Source organism: Schistocerca cancellata, chromosome 6 (assembly GCF_023864275.1).
Source record: "Schistocerca cancellata isolate TAMUIC-IGC-003103 chromosome 6, iqSchCanc2.1, whole genome shotgun sequence".
Lineage (NCBI taxonomy): Eukaryota > Metazoa > Arthropoda > Insecta > Orthoptera > Acrididae > Schistocerca > Schistocerca cancellata.
Genome location: NC_064631.1, coordinates 238,303,494 through 238,316,849, shown reverse-complemented (window position 1 = coordinate 238,316,849; position 13,356 = coordinate 238,303,494). Strand labels below are relative to the sequence as shown.

At 46.4% G+C, this 13,356-nt stretch overlaps 1 protein-coding gene across 6 annotated transcripts in view; it reads right to left on the bottom strand.

Annotated features, from left to right (window-relative positions):
- LOC126191472 (uncharacterized) overlaps positions 1-13,153 on the bottom strand; it is a 37,725-nt gene extending 24,572 nt beyond the window's left edge. The window contains exons 1-3 of one of the 6 annotated variants that reach the window (XM_049932351.1): positions 13,042-13,153; positions 12,791-12,967; positions 9,182-9,386 (exon numbers count right to left, since the gene is read on the bottom strand). In XM_049932351.1, the coding sequence (XP_049788308.1) occupies positions 9,182-9,295 (114 nt within the window). In that variant the 5' untranslated portion in view covers positions 9,296-9,386; positions 12,791-12,967; positions 13,042-13,153. The remainder of the gene's footprint in view (positions 1-9,181; positions 9,387-12,790; positions 12,968-13,041) is intronic. The other 5 variants (XM_049932349.1, XM_049932350.1, XM_049932352.1 and 2 more) reach the window with 5 other exon arrangements.
- Between the last annotated feature and the right edge of the window lie 203 nt (positions 13,154-13,356).

Below are 13,356 nucleotides of genomic sequence, written 5' to 3'. Positions count from 1 at the left end.
GTGAGGAGGACGTCCAAGCCACGGGAAGAGGTTTTAAGGCCCGAAGCTTGTTGTCGGTAAGTGCAGCCCAATCGGCATGCCACAGCGACACAACGCGCCGACAAATGACCCTGCTAAGATCGGACGAAGGGACACAACAAGAAGCTGTCCGAGGCTGGAGGACCGCAGCCTTGGCCGCGGCATCTGCAGCTTCGTTCCCAGGGATACCGACATGGCCAGGAACCCACATAAAGCTAACCGGCGGACCGACGTCCACCAGCCGCTGAAGAGAGCGTTGGATCCGGTGTACGAAAGGGTGAACCGGGTACGGATCACTGAGGCTCTGGATGGCGCTCAGGGAATCTGAGCAGATGACATAAGCAGAATGTCGGTGGCGGCAGATGTAAAGAACAGCCTGGTAGAGGGCAAAGAGCTCAGCTGTGAAGACCGAACAATGGTCATGGAGCCGGTATTGGAAACTTTGTGCCCCGACTATAAAGGAACACCCAACCCCGTCATTGGTCTTAGAGCCATCTGTATAAATGAAAGTCATGGTGATGAACTTCGAACGAAGTTCCAAAAAACGGGAGTGGTAGACCGAACTGGGGGTGACCTCTTTTGGGAGCGAGCTGAGGTCAAGGTGAACGCGGACCTGAGCCTGGAGCCAAGGTGGCGTGTGGCTCTCGCCCACTCGAAAGGTTGCAGGGAATGAAAAATGAAGGTGTTGAAGGAGGCGACGAAAGCGAACTCCAGGGGGTAGCAGGGCAGAGACATACAACCCGTATTGACGGTCGAGAGAGTCGTCAAAAAAGGAACGATAAGACGGATGGTCGGGCATTGACAGTAGCCGACAGGCATACCGACAAAGCAGTATATCGCGCCGGTAAGTGAGCGGCAATTCGCCAGCGTCAGCATGAAGACTCTCTACGGGACTGGTATAAAATGCTCCGATCGCAAGTCGTAAACCCCGATGTTGTATGGAGTTGAGGCGGCGTAAGATGGATGGCCGTGCAGAGGAGTATACAAAGCTCCCATAATCCAGCTTGGAGCGGACGATCGACCGATATAGACGAAGTAGGACGGTTCGATCCGCTCCCCACGACATACCACTGAGAACACGGAGGACATTTAAAGAACGGGTACAACGGGCGGCCAAATATGACACATGTGGAGACCAGCTAAGTTTCCTGTCAAAGGTAAGGCCTAAAAATTTGGTTGTCTCCACGATTGGGAGAGCAACGGGACCAAGTCGTAAGGACGGTGGGAGAAACTCTTTGTAGCGCCAGAAGTTAATACAGACCGTCTTCTCGGCAGAAAAACGGAAGCCATTGGCGACACTCCAGGAGTAAAGACGGTCAAGAGAACGCTGAAGACAGCGCTCCAGGACACGTGTACGCTGCGCGCTGCAATAGATGGTAAAATCGTCCACAAAAAGGGAGCCTGATACATCAGCTGGGAGGCAATCCATTATTGGATTGATCGCGATGGCGAACAGAGCGACGCTCAGAACTGAGCCCTGTGGCACCCCATTCTCCTGGCGAAAGGTGTCGGACAGGACAGAACCCACACGTACCCTGAACTGTCGATCCATTAAAAAGGAACGAATAAAAAGAGGGAGGCGACCGCGAAGGCCCCATGTATGCATGGTGCGGAGAATGCCCGCCCTCCAACAGGTGTCGTAAGCCTTCTCCAAATCAAAGAACACAGCCGCGGTCGGGCGCTTCCGCAAGAAGTTATTCATAATGAAGGTCGACAAGGTAACCAGATGGTCAACAGCAGAGCGGCGCCTACGAAATCCACATTGTACATTTGTAAGTAGGCGTCGAGACTCAAGCAGCCAAACCAATCGAGAGTTAACCATTCGCTCCATCACTTTACAGACACAGCTGGTAAGTGAGATAGGTCGATAACTGGAAGGCAAGTGCTTGTCCTTCCCCGGCTTAGGAATCGGGACAACAATAGACTCGCGCCAGCATGCGGGAACATGTCCCTCAATCCAGATGCGATTGTATGTACGAAGAAGAAAACCTTTACCCGCAGGAGAAAGGTTCTTCAGCATCTGAATATGAATAGAATCAGGCCCTGGAGCGGAGGACCGTGATCGGCCAAGTGCGGTTTCGAGTTCCCGCATGGTGAATGGGGCATTATAACTTTCACAATTCGAGGAGCAAAAGTCAGGTGGCCTAGCCTCCTCTGCCTGTTTGCGGGGGAGGAAGGCAGGGTGGTAATGAGCGGAGCTCGAAACCTCGGCGAAAAAGCGGCCGAAGGCATTGGAGACAGCCTCAGGGGCCACAAGGACTTCATTCGCGACCTTCAAGCCAGAAACTGGGGAGTGGACCTTAGTGCCAGATAGCCGGCGCAGGCTACCCCAGACAACAGAAGAAGGAGTAAAACTGTTGAAGGTGCTTGTGAAAGCAGCCCAGCTGGCTTTCTTGCTTTCGTTAATAATACGACGACACTGAGCACGTAATCGTTTATAATTAATACAATTCGCCACTGTAGGGTGGCGTTTAAAGGTGCGTAAAGCACGTCGACGAGCACGTAAAGCGTCTCTACATGCTGCAGTCCACCAGGGGACCGGTACACGACGTGGAGAAGAAGTAGGGTGAGGGATGGAATATTCAGCAGCAGCGAGAATGACTTCCGTGAGGTGTGCGACCTGACGATCGCAGCTTGTGAAGGTTTGATCCTGAAAGGTCGCCCTGGAAGAAAAGAGCCCCCAGTCTGCCTTGGAGATGGTCCAACTAGAGGAGCACGGAGAGGGAGTATGCTGCAGGAGATGGATAACACACGGGAAGTGGTCGCTCGAATATGTATCAGCAAGTGCATACCACTCAAACCGGTGTGCAAGTTGGGGAGTACATATAGAGAGGTCTAAATGGGAATAGGTATGAGATGTGTCCGAAAGAAAAGTAGGGGCGCCAGTATTAAGGCAGACAAGATTGAGCTGGTTGAAAAGGTCTGCTAACAAGGAGCCCCTCGGGCAGGAGGCTGGAGAACCCCAAAGGGGATGGTGAGCATTGAAGTCTCCAGTTAACAAAAACGGTGCAGATAGCTGAGCAATAAGTTGCATCATGTCTGCCCTGGTAACGGCAGATGACGATGGAGTGTAAACGGTACAAAAGGAAAACGTAAAAGTGGGGAGAGTAATGCGGATGGCAACTGCCTGCAGGCCGGTGTGCAACGTGATGGGATCGTAGTAAATATCATCCCGGACCAGCAACATAACCCCTCCATGAGCTGGGATACCTACCATAGGGGGTAGGTCAAAACGCACAGAGGTGTAGTGTGCCAAGGCAATGTGATCGCATGGGCGTAGCTTCGTTTCCTGGAGGGCTACGACGAGCGGACGATGCAAGCGGAGCAGCAACTTCAAGTCCTCTCGGTTGGAGCGAATGCTGCGAATATTCCAGTGAATAAGTGCCATCGTAAGAAAAGGAAGATGAGAGAAGGGGTCACCTCGAAGGCCGCTTAGGGCCTGGCTTCGAGCGAGCACTGCCGCCGCTATCAGTAGGCGGACAGTCATCGTCCATGGGGTCTATAGGGTCATCGGCCATCTCGGGAGGATGGCCGGGAGGGGGAGCTTCCTCCGCCGGTGAACGGCCAGATGTACGGCTACCGGCGGTGCGGCCAGGCGAAACGGATGACGGCCTGGGGCGGCAACCGCTGGGTGGCGCAGAAGAAGAGATGCGCCGTGGCGGGGAAGGAGAACTGTGCTTCCTATGCGCCTTTTTGGAAGGACGTTTGGTGGAAGTATCGGTCGAAGGCTGGGAGGTCGAGGGACGGAGGAAGTCTGCACGGGATGGTTCCTTCTTGAAGGACCGTGCATCTGACTTCGGTGTCTTCGACTTAGCAGAAGCTGAGGAAGTGGCTGGTGTCTGTGGTGTGATGGGAGGAAGAGGAGACGTCGACCGCGCGATCTTAGCACTGGCCGAACGGACGACCGTGGTGCTGAAGGTCAGATCGCATGTCTGGGTTGCGACCTCCCGGGTAGTCCGAGGAGAGGCGAGGACAGTACTATATTTCCCCGCTGGGAGCAGCGTGGGCTTCCTACTAGCCAATAGCTTGCGAGCAGCCGAGGTTGACACTTTCTCTTTGACACGAATTTCTTGGATGCAACGTTCGTCCTTATAGACAGGACAGTCGCGGGAGGATGCGGCATGGTCACCCTGACAGTTCACACAATGAGGAGACGGAGGTGGACAGTCACCCTCATGGGCATCCCTGCCACAAGTGACACATTTAGCCGCATTGGAACAAGACTGTCGAGTGTGATTGAAACGCTGACACTGGTAGCAGCGCGTAGGTGTCGGGACATAGGGGCGAACAGAAATAACCTCGTAGCCCGCCTTGATGCGCGATGGCAGCTTAACACTATCGAAGGTCAAGAAGAGTGTCCGGGTCGGTACAAGGTCGTTGTTGACCTTTTTCATGACCCGATGGACAGCCGTCACGCCCTGCTCAGCGAGGAAAGATTGAAGCTCCTCGTCAGTCAATCCGTCGAGGGAGCTAGTATACACTACACCACGAGACGAATTCAAAGTTCGGTGGGCCTCCACCCGGACAGGGAACGTGTACAGGAGGGTGGCCCGAAGCAGTTTTTGTGCCTGAAAGGCATTCTCAGTTTCTAGTAATAAGGTGCCGTTACGCAACCTGGTACAAGATTTGACAGATCCGGCTATGGCATCAACGCCCTTCTGAATAACAAAAGGGTTGACAGAGGAAAAATCCTTTCCGTCCTCAGTGCGAGAAACTACGAGGAACTGTGGGGCAGGCGGTAGTACTTTTGTCACTGTTGGCTGGTCACGTTTCCGTTTTTGGGTCGAAGTCGAAAGCGATGGAGTAGAATCCATTGCGGAGGAATCCCCCATGATTGCCAGCGTCTCCGATGGCGCGCTCCTTCCTTGTGGGGACCCTCTCAGAGGGCACTCCCGCCTTAGGTGAATGTTTACACCTCAGGTCACACCTCCCGAGAAACAGACGGAGGGACCAATCGGCATGGTCAGAAGGTATCAGCTCAGGCAATCACCCCTCCCCGGGCCTGGCCTTTACCAGGGGGTACGCGCGTGCCTTACATGTCTACCCAGGGCGGGGACTTACGCGTTACCCCGTCACCGGCTACGCGTGCGAACGCGTGGGTCGGCCTTCAGACACGCACAGGGAGGAAGGAAGAAGAGGAAAAAGAAGAGAGAGAGGGAGAAAGAGGACAGACTGTCTCAAACGCCGAGGCGGAGACCAGAGAAGGCAAGGAGAAGAAGGCAATGAGAAGGCAAGGAGAAAAAGGCAATGAGAAGGCAAGGAGAAAAAGGCAATGAGAAGGCAAGGAGAAAAAGGCAATGAGAAGGCAAGGAGAAAAAGGCAATGAGAAGGCAATGAGAAGGCAAGGAGAAAAAGGCAATGAGAAGGCAAGGAGAAAAAGGCAATGAGAAGGCAAGGAGAAGTCAAGGGAAAGAGTAAGGAAGACAGTGAGGTGGAGAAGAGCAAAGAAAGGGACCAACAAAAGGAAGGAAGAAACGAGAAGTTTAAAACCAAAAAGACCACGATTATAGGTCGTGAAGATCGTCCGTCTCCGGACGCAGGCGCTAACTACCCCCGTGAGGGGGATGGACTCCTTTTAGTCGCCTCTTACGACAGGCAGGAATACCTCGGGCCTATTCTAATCCCCGGACCCGCAGGGGGGATGGTGCTTCGGGGGCGGCACCTGGGAGATGTGGAAGCCATCAAGGCGGAAACGACACGGCAACTGAACAACATCACAACTGAAGACTTTCAGTAAAGTTATCAACAGTGGAAACGGCGTTGGCAGAAGTGTATCGCGTCTCAGGGCGGGTACTTTGAAGGAGACCATATTGTAATACCTGAATAATTGTAAAATAAAGTTATTATTCAACTTTTATACTATTTTCCGGGCAAACCTCGTACCTACACTTGAAAATGACTGCACAGTCAAAACTGTGCCGTAGTAAAAAGTACTACATAAAAGGATATTCTATTGCAAGTAATTACACGCAGTGTGGCAGATTATCGCCATTCTGAAAATTTGTTTTGGCCGTGGACCCCGTTGGAACTAAGATGTTGCAGAAATCCGGAAGAAAGCCCAGTGTGCGTGCTGTTGGTTCCTGCGCCTCCTTTATTCTGTGTGACTGCAGTGTGCCTGCTGTGTTGCAGCGCGGCACCGCTAGCCTGGGCAGCGACGCTCCGCCCCCGCCGCCTTCTGGAGACGCCGCCGCCGCCGCGCGCCGTTCCCAGCGCTGGAAGAAGGCGAAGCAGCGATACAAGGCACTCAACTGCCGCCATCGTCCGCGGAACAGACGTGACGGGTTTGAAAAATGGTTCTGCACATCTCACTCTCATGCCTCGTGAGATGCAGTATCTTTCAACTTCCCGTCTAATTGCATTTTTAGTTTGTTTTCACGTCGTTGTGTGTACTGATTAAGATTTTTTTCACACCACTGAAGCGATGAAAATTAGCCCACTATATTAACGCTTTCTTGAAAGATGATTCCACACAACAGGAGAAATACAGCACAGAGTGAATTTTGTCGAACGTCCCATCCCCTCTTGTCTTTGAAGAAGGAGCAGTTTTCACCCAGAGTCAGGACAGACTTGTGGGGAAGTAATGGAGTTTATAAATTCTGGTAACGTTAAGCGAAGGGGAATAACAAATAAATCGCATTCAAGAAGAGAGTGGCGGCTTAAGACTGTAGAATTTACTGTGTGAGTAACTAATCAATTAGCCTGGAATCAACTGGCGACGTATAACTAGATTCTGATTGGAAAGAATACATAATTCATCACAGTCAACGTGTTCGCCCGGAATACTGTTTTGTTCTTTCTTGAAGACGTTTGATGCTGCAAAATCTGGCACGATAGAGCGTGGAATGTTGGAAAACATAACACTGATGATGGTGTACCTGATACAAGGACCCATTTCACAATAAATAAAATGATATTCAGATTGTTATTGCAAATTCGTTAACTTTGAAGATACATATAATAAGTGATTTCCTGTGAATATCGTGTTCTTTTATTTTCTGTTTTTCTTTCTTTCGACAAGTATGTGATCCCTTGATAAACAGAAATGTCCTGTTTGATAGCGGATACAACTTTTCCTTCTTTTTTTTCGAAAACTCGGAAAACTCTGATTATTTATTTATTCTTTACCCATGGACTCCAGCTGAAAATCCAGCTGAGAGTATTGGGTGTGTCATACAATAGGCTATTAACATCAAACTTGACTTCATTATATATAAATGAAACAAATAATTAATTACTATTTGTTCCCCATATCCACTGGCGAGGGCCGTCCTCGAGTACCACAGCGCTTGACGGATCACTGAAGAGTCAGACTGCAGAATGTGTGTGGCATTTGGTGCATGTGACACTGGTGATTGTACGTCGAGGTAATTGTTCCTGGCGAGGCGAGACATTCTTCAGTCAAATTTCCCCACTTCCCAATTACTTCTCGGAAACATTTGTAAAGTAATCTGAGGGGTGACTACTGTAGAGATGTTCGCTCAAAAGTACTTTAGCGACACACCTTCGAAACGCTATAGATCGTTAGAAATCTAAAGCAAGCCCATTTTCTGTCTGCTGGCTACACAAAACCTACGAGGTTTGTCGCTATTATAGCAACGTTGATAATCTGTCGTCAAGCTACGTGAAGCGGGAATAAAATGATTACGACCGTTAAGTGTGATTACAAGCACTATCACTAGGGTAGTGACATTCCAACGTGTGTATTGGTCAAGAAATGAACTGTTCGGACATCATGTTTGACAAACGACGCTTTTTATTAGTTCTCTTGGGCGAAAGGCATGCTGACACTCAAGTTACTGTTCAACGTGTCATCCTGAACGAATTCATTAGGGAAGAAGCAGTAGGTTTGTTTTGGAGGGGATGGGGCCGGAATCGGTTGTGGCTTGTTAAACCAACTACCCTGGTGTTCACCTCATATGATGTAGGAATTGGACCGGGCTCATGCTGAATACATGTCCATTGTTTTCGTCAATAGTTTTACCTCGATTAGTATCTTTAAGAAAAAAGGATATGGCCTTTAGTGACATACTCTAAATTAGGCACTTCTTTTATGTGGAAAACTGCTTTCAGATGCACTTCTTTTACAGACTGCAGGAGCTATGTTAATACGTATTTACGTAGCGCTAGTTTGGTAGCAGAATAAAAGTGTGTTGCGAACGAACAAATTAAAAAAAAAATAACAGCTCAACTGTGAAAAATAATTTCCAATAGAAGCCCGCAAAATTACTTTTAGATGAATGGAAATTAGTAATTTGTGTATTTGACTGAGCCGGCCGGTGTGACCGAGCGGTTCCAGGCGCTTCAGTCTGAAACTGCGCGACCGCTACGGTCGTAGGTTCGAGTCCTACCTTGGGCATGGATGTGTGTAATGTCCTTTAGGTTTAAGTAGTTCTAAGTTCTAGGGGCCTGATGACCTCAGATGTTAAGTCCCACAGTGCTCAGAGCCATTTGAACCATTTCTGTAGTGTGAATGGAATCGTAAGTTAGAGAGTGAAAACGTGGAGACAATAGTGAGAAGAAAGGCGGCTGCATCAAGATACGAAATGCAGGACTGCTGCAGATACAGGAAATTTGGTCCGTTTAGAGAAATGTATTGAAGTTTTGCACCAAACTGTAAGCGACAGGGCCGTTATTTTATATAGCAACCAAAGATACGCCTCTCCTTAATCTAAATACGATAAATGCAAAAAATGAATGATTATTCCATTGCGACACCATCTCATTTGTCACTGTAGCATCATGTAGCATCATATAGCATTATACAGCTATAACACTACATAGGCTGAAGGCACAGACCATGTTTTCGCGATAAAATAAAACGAAGTTCGTGTTTAAATGTTAAAACACTGTTAGTGAAAAACTTAGCGTTTTAACATGTCTAGTACAACAGTGGACGACACAACTTTATTGAAAACAAGACAAGATATCAACACGAAAAACTGACTGGGCTATGTGAGACGCAATAATAAGCGAAAATCGCTGTATAGATAAAAACAAATGGACTGTCTCATGCAGAAGGCAGAAATTCTCTCAAATATTCTTTGCAAGCAGGGAATATAAGAAGAGATACAGCATGCAAAATATGAAGGCTTCTCCAGTTTACACAAACTTTCTGCATGTGAGATCATCATTTGAATATTTCTTTCCCAAACTCTGCACTCACCTCGGAGGTTTTGCTGTGATATCTTGCTGCCACCGAATCAGCCAAAAGACGACGGTGTTCTGTGGAGCCGCAGCGGGTTATATAGCGCTGGTAGTTCCTCATCCATGTCGCCATCGGCCACAGAATTTTCGATGACTTCTGCACTGGTGTGCTGAGACGCAACGGTTCTTCCTGGATGCTAACTGGCCCGACCTAGAACGCCCAGCTGTGAATCCCCGTGGGCAGAAAGAAGTACCACCTGCACCGGTTTGACTGCCTTGAACTCGACGAGACCAGTATTACTGTGCACTATTTGAAGCTGTAAATTATTTTCACCACGAATGGCTTCGACGGATACTGTAATCCTTGTAATAGAAACGTTTCCGAAGTCATTCGAGGAACACAACAGAACTATTTAACTTAAATAACGTGAAAAACTGAAGACCCTTGCATAAAAGAGAGCGCCCGTTTGTATATTAAGAGGTCAGGTGGAAAGCCAGTACAAAACAAAGAACGAATGGCTTGAAGGTGGAAAGAGTGGGATTACAGAAGTGTCCGATTCCACCTGTCTCCTTTGACCCATGACAGGGTGTATACGTGGACAAAGAAAAAAAATTCCCGGATTATTCCCGGATATCCCGTTTAAAAAATATGCTTTTTCCCGGGCGAAAATACAATTTTTCTGTGCTAAGTGACAGTACGTTTTCCGTAGATTTTCCCTCGGAACTGTAAAACTTATCAATCCTTCGAGTGGTTAACGTTTTATACAATCGCGTAGAACTTCCCGGAAAAAAAGAAAAGACGGGGCAGAGAAGTTTTGGAGAGACTTAATAAATAAATAAAAAAAGGAGAGAAGTTTTGGAAAGACCTTTGATTTGCAGCAATATATACGCTGCATATTTTCGTATTACGAAAGTATAAATTCGAATTGCACCAAACACAGCGCGTTAGTTTCCGGAGCGTTGAAACCGAGGTTGTGATGTCGTTTTGTAAGCGAGTCATATCTCAAGCCACGAGATCTCGCCAGCCGATGACAGCAGCTATTCAGAGCATAGGACACGTGTTATAGTCAGCCAATAGCAAATTCACTGGTTACATAGCGCGAACACGCAAGAGGAAATGTTAACGGTTTACTTTAATGTACACAGTACCGTATATCTACAAGAAAAGCTAAGCTTTCACATATAATTTTGGTCTCTAAGGTTAACACGCTACAACAGAAGCTAAGCTTTCACATGTAATATTGGTCTTTTTTTTATTTTTGAGTGTGTTACACTTTAAGATACATCACACAAATATGCCAGTAAATTTAAAATTCTGACATAAATGTCTCGGCTCGAAATTCTTGTAGGCTAAGTGGCTGGTCCTCAAACTGTTCAGTTTCGAACGCTCTGTGATTTAGATATCCATCCCACTTTCTCACACGTAACCTAATTCATCTTGCGTAAAAAGAAATTTACTTTGAAAGTAACGCTTTTCTAACCACCGTTCGCAATACTATCCGGAGACTGTTAGAAATATGTTCGATTTAACAGTTGCCAGAGAGCGCCAGAAAACAGGCATTATTGTGCGTGTGCAACTGTAGTGGTGTAGGAAGCCCGCATGTTCGTGTGTATGAAGCACTAACAAAGGTTACACTACACCATGAAGGAAACAGGGTATCAGACGATACTCCAAAGAGCATTGGAATTTCGTAAACCATACTAAAATGCATAATTCGGCTTGAAGTGCAAATTGGCTTTTTCCTTTTCCAGATTCACAAATTTAGTAGGTCCCATCTGATATTAAGCCTTTCAGTGTGGTTTTTGGGATGTAAATTTTCTTGGAGTACCAGTACTCTGCGATCTCATTTTTGGTTCTTTATTATGGCACAATGCCATATATGGCAGAAGATGATAACGTGGACTTGAAATTGCACTTGAAATTCAGCGAACAGTTGGAACTAGGCAATATTGTAGAAGGAAACACTTCGTTTCAAATAAAATGATTGCCTCAGCGGAAAGATTAATAAAGCCAAATTTCTTTAGCAAACTTGCAAAAAAAGCTTCACTGTTCTGCAAGGCGATTAATGCTTGACTGCTACTAACTTGGAAATAAAATCAAATCAGAAAACTGAAATTGATATATTTTTGCCCTCCATAATTATGTGAATGTATTTTAATTCACTTGATAGCTTCCGGCCACAGAAATCCGTTTTGTTTTCATTTGACGTGGGAGCTGTACACGAAGAGAAGCAGCGAAATCACTTAACGTAAACACGGGTCACGTGGAGGTTAACCCCCCTCCCCACTAGACAACTCTGTGCAAGCGTGAATCGGGCAACTGGGGCGCGGGAGAAATTTTTTTCTGGTTTGCATCTGGCCGCTTGCTGCTACTACCGATACAGCTAACAGCCCAACTTCAAGTAGCGGGAGAAGGTCCTCCTTATATGCGAGTCAAATGCGGATACGCAACAGACCGCTGGCAATTGGTCAAAGGAACCTAACGTGAACAGTTGTGACGTCATGCTCATAGCAAGCAGTTTATTGTTACGAAGCATTACAGTCTGCGCCCTACGGCCTTTGACATATTTTTGCTATTTGCAGACGCTTGTGCGTGCACGGTGTTTTGTTGTTGTAAATTGCACATTTCCTTTGCCAATGAAGTTTTATTTTTCTCCCTCTCGTTTATATTTTATTGCTGCAGTATTATTCTCCAGTAGCAGAATACAATAACATTCATTGCTAGAGAATCAATTCTGCAGTCAAAATTACAAAAATTTAACTGAAAGCTAAAACAACGAAAAATTCCCGGAATTCCGAAAAATTCCCGGGTTTTTCCCGGTTGTCCCGGGTCGTATACATCCTGCATGACGTCATAAATATGGTGTAAATGGCTATTCTAAGCGTCTCCAATATGGCGCCTATGATCTCACTACATACACACGGCAACAAAGACGAAAATACGTATAAATAAGACAATTACGCCCCCCCTCCAAAAATACAATCAAAGAATGGGACAACCGCGGGAAATTAGGGAGGGGGGGAAGCTAAATATAAGAGTAAAAAAAACCACACCATGATCCCAAAACACGCAAAATGAACAAAAAAAACTTACAAAAATCTACGTGAATCGGACACTTCCCGTGACTTATATAGGTCTACCGCAGCTGACGGTACGAGGACACCAACGTCTACAGCAAAAACTACGAAAATTGGAATCAGACATTCCCCTTGACCACAGCTGACTATACCGAAACACCAATACCAACATATAAAACTATGAAAATTGGAATCTGTCACTTGACCTGTATAGGTCAACCATAACTACTGATACAAAAAAACCAACACCTACAACTACGAAAAACAAAACCCCAACACCTACAACTACGAAAAACAAAACCCCAACACCTACAACTACGAAAAACAAAACCCCAACACCTACAACTACGAAAAACAAAACCCCAACACCTACAACTACGAAAAACAAAACCCCAACATCTACAACTACGAAAAACAAAACCACAACACCTCAAAAAATCAAAAGTCAAACACCCCTACGTAAATTAAAACACATTCAATACACAATAAATACAAAAAGCATTACAACTCGACAAAACTAGAAAAAAAAAAAAAACATTTATCAAGTTACCCTATACTCGGAAAGTGTGTGCACCCAGCGGCTGTTATGTGATCTCCACGGCGCTTTTCAAAGGTTTAAATCTTCATCATCAGGTGGATTTACATTTGTTAGTATGACATTTGTATGTGTGATGTGTTACGAGTTCTTGGAGGAATTTGTGACACTGTCTCGTGGAGAAAGAAAACACTATTTCAGAACATGGCTTTTGACAAAAATTAAACGTATATCTCACGCTAAACATAAAATAAGTAAAACAGTACCTTCAGTGGTCACAGGTTCCTTTCACTGTAGTAACACATCACATGTATACTGTCACTGTCGAGGCCAACGAGGAACTCCCAACGAGAAACTCGTTGGCCTCGTGCGCTGTCATATTACGTAAACAAATATGGCGCCTAGAAATTATTGGGTGCAAGGATCTTCTAGCAGAAGAGAAAACATTGAGGTTGAGCACAGCTTTACCTTACCTTATCTTAATTTTTAGCTCTATTTGTTCAAAAAATGGTTGTAGAAATGAAAGCAAGAAGTATCGCTTGGCCGTTTTCGTGTCGCAATATTATTATTGTTTTTAAATC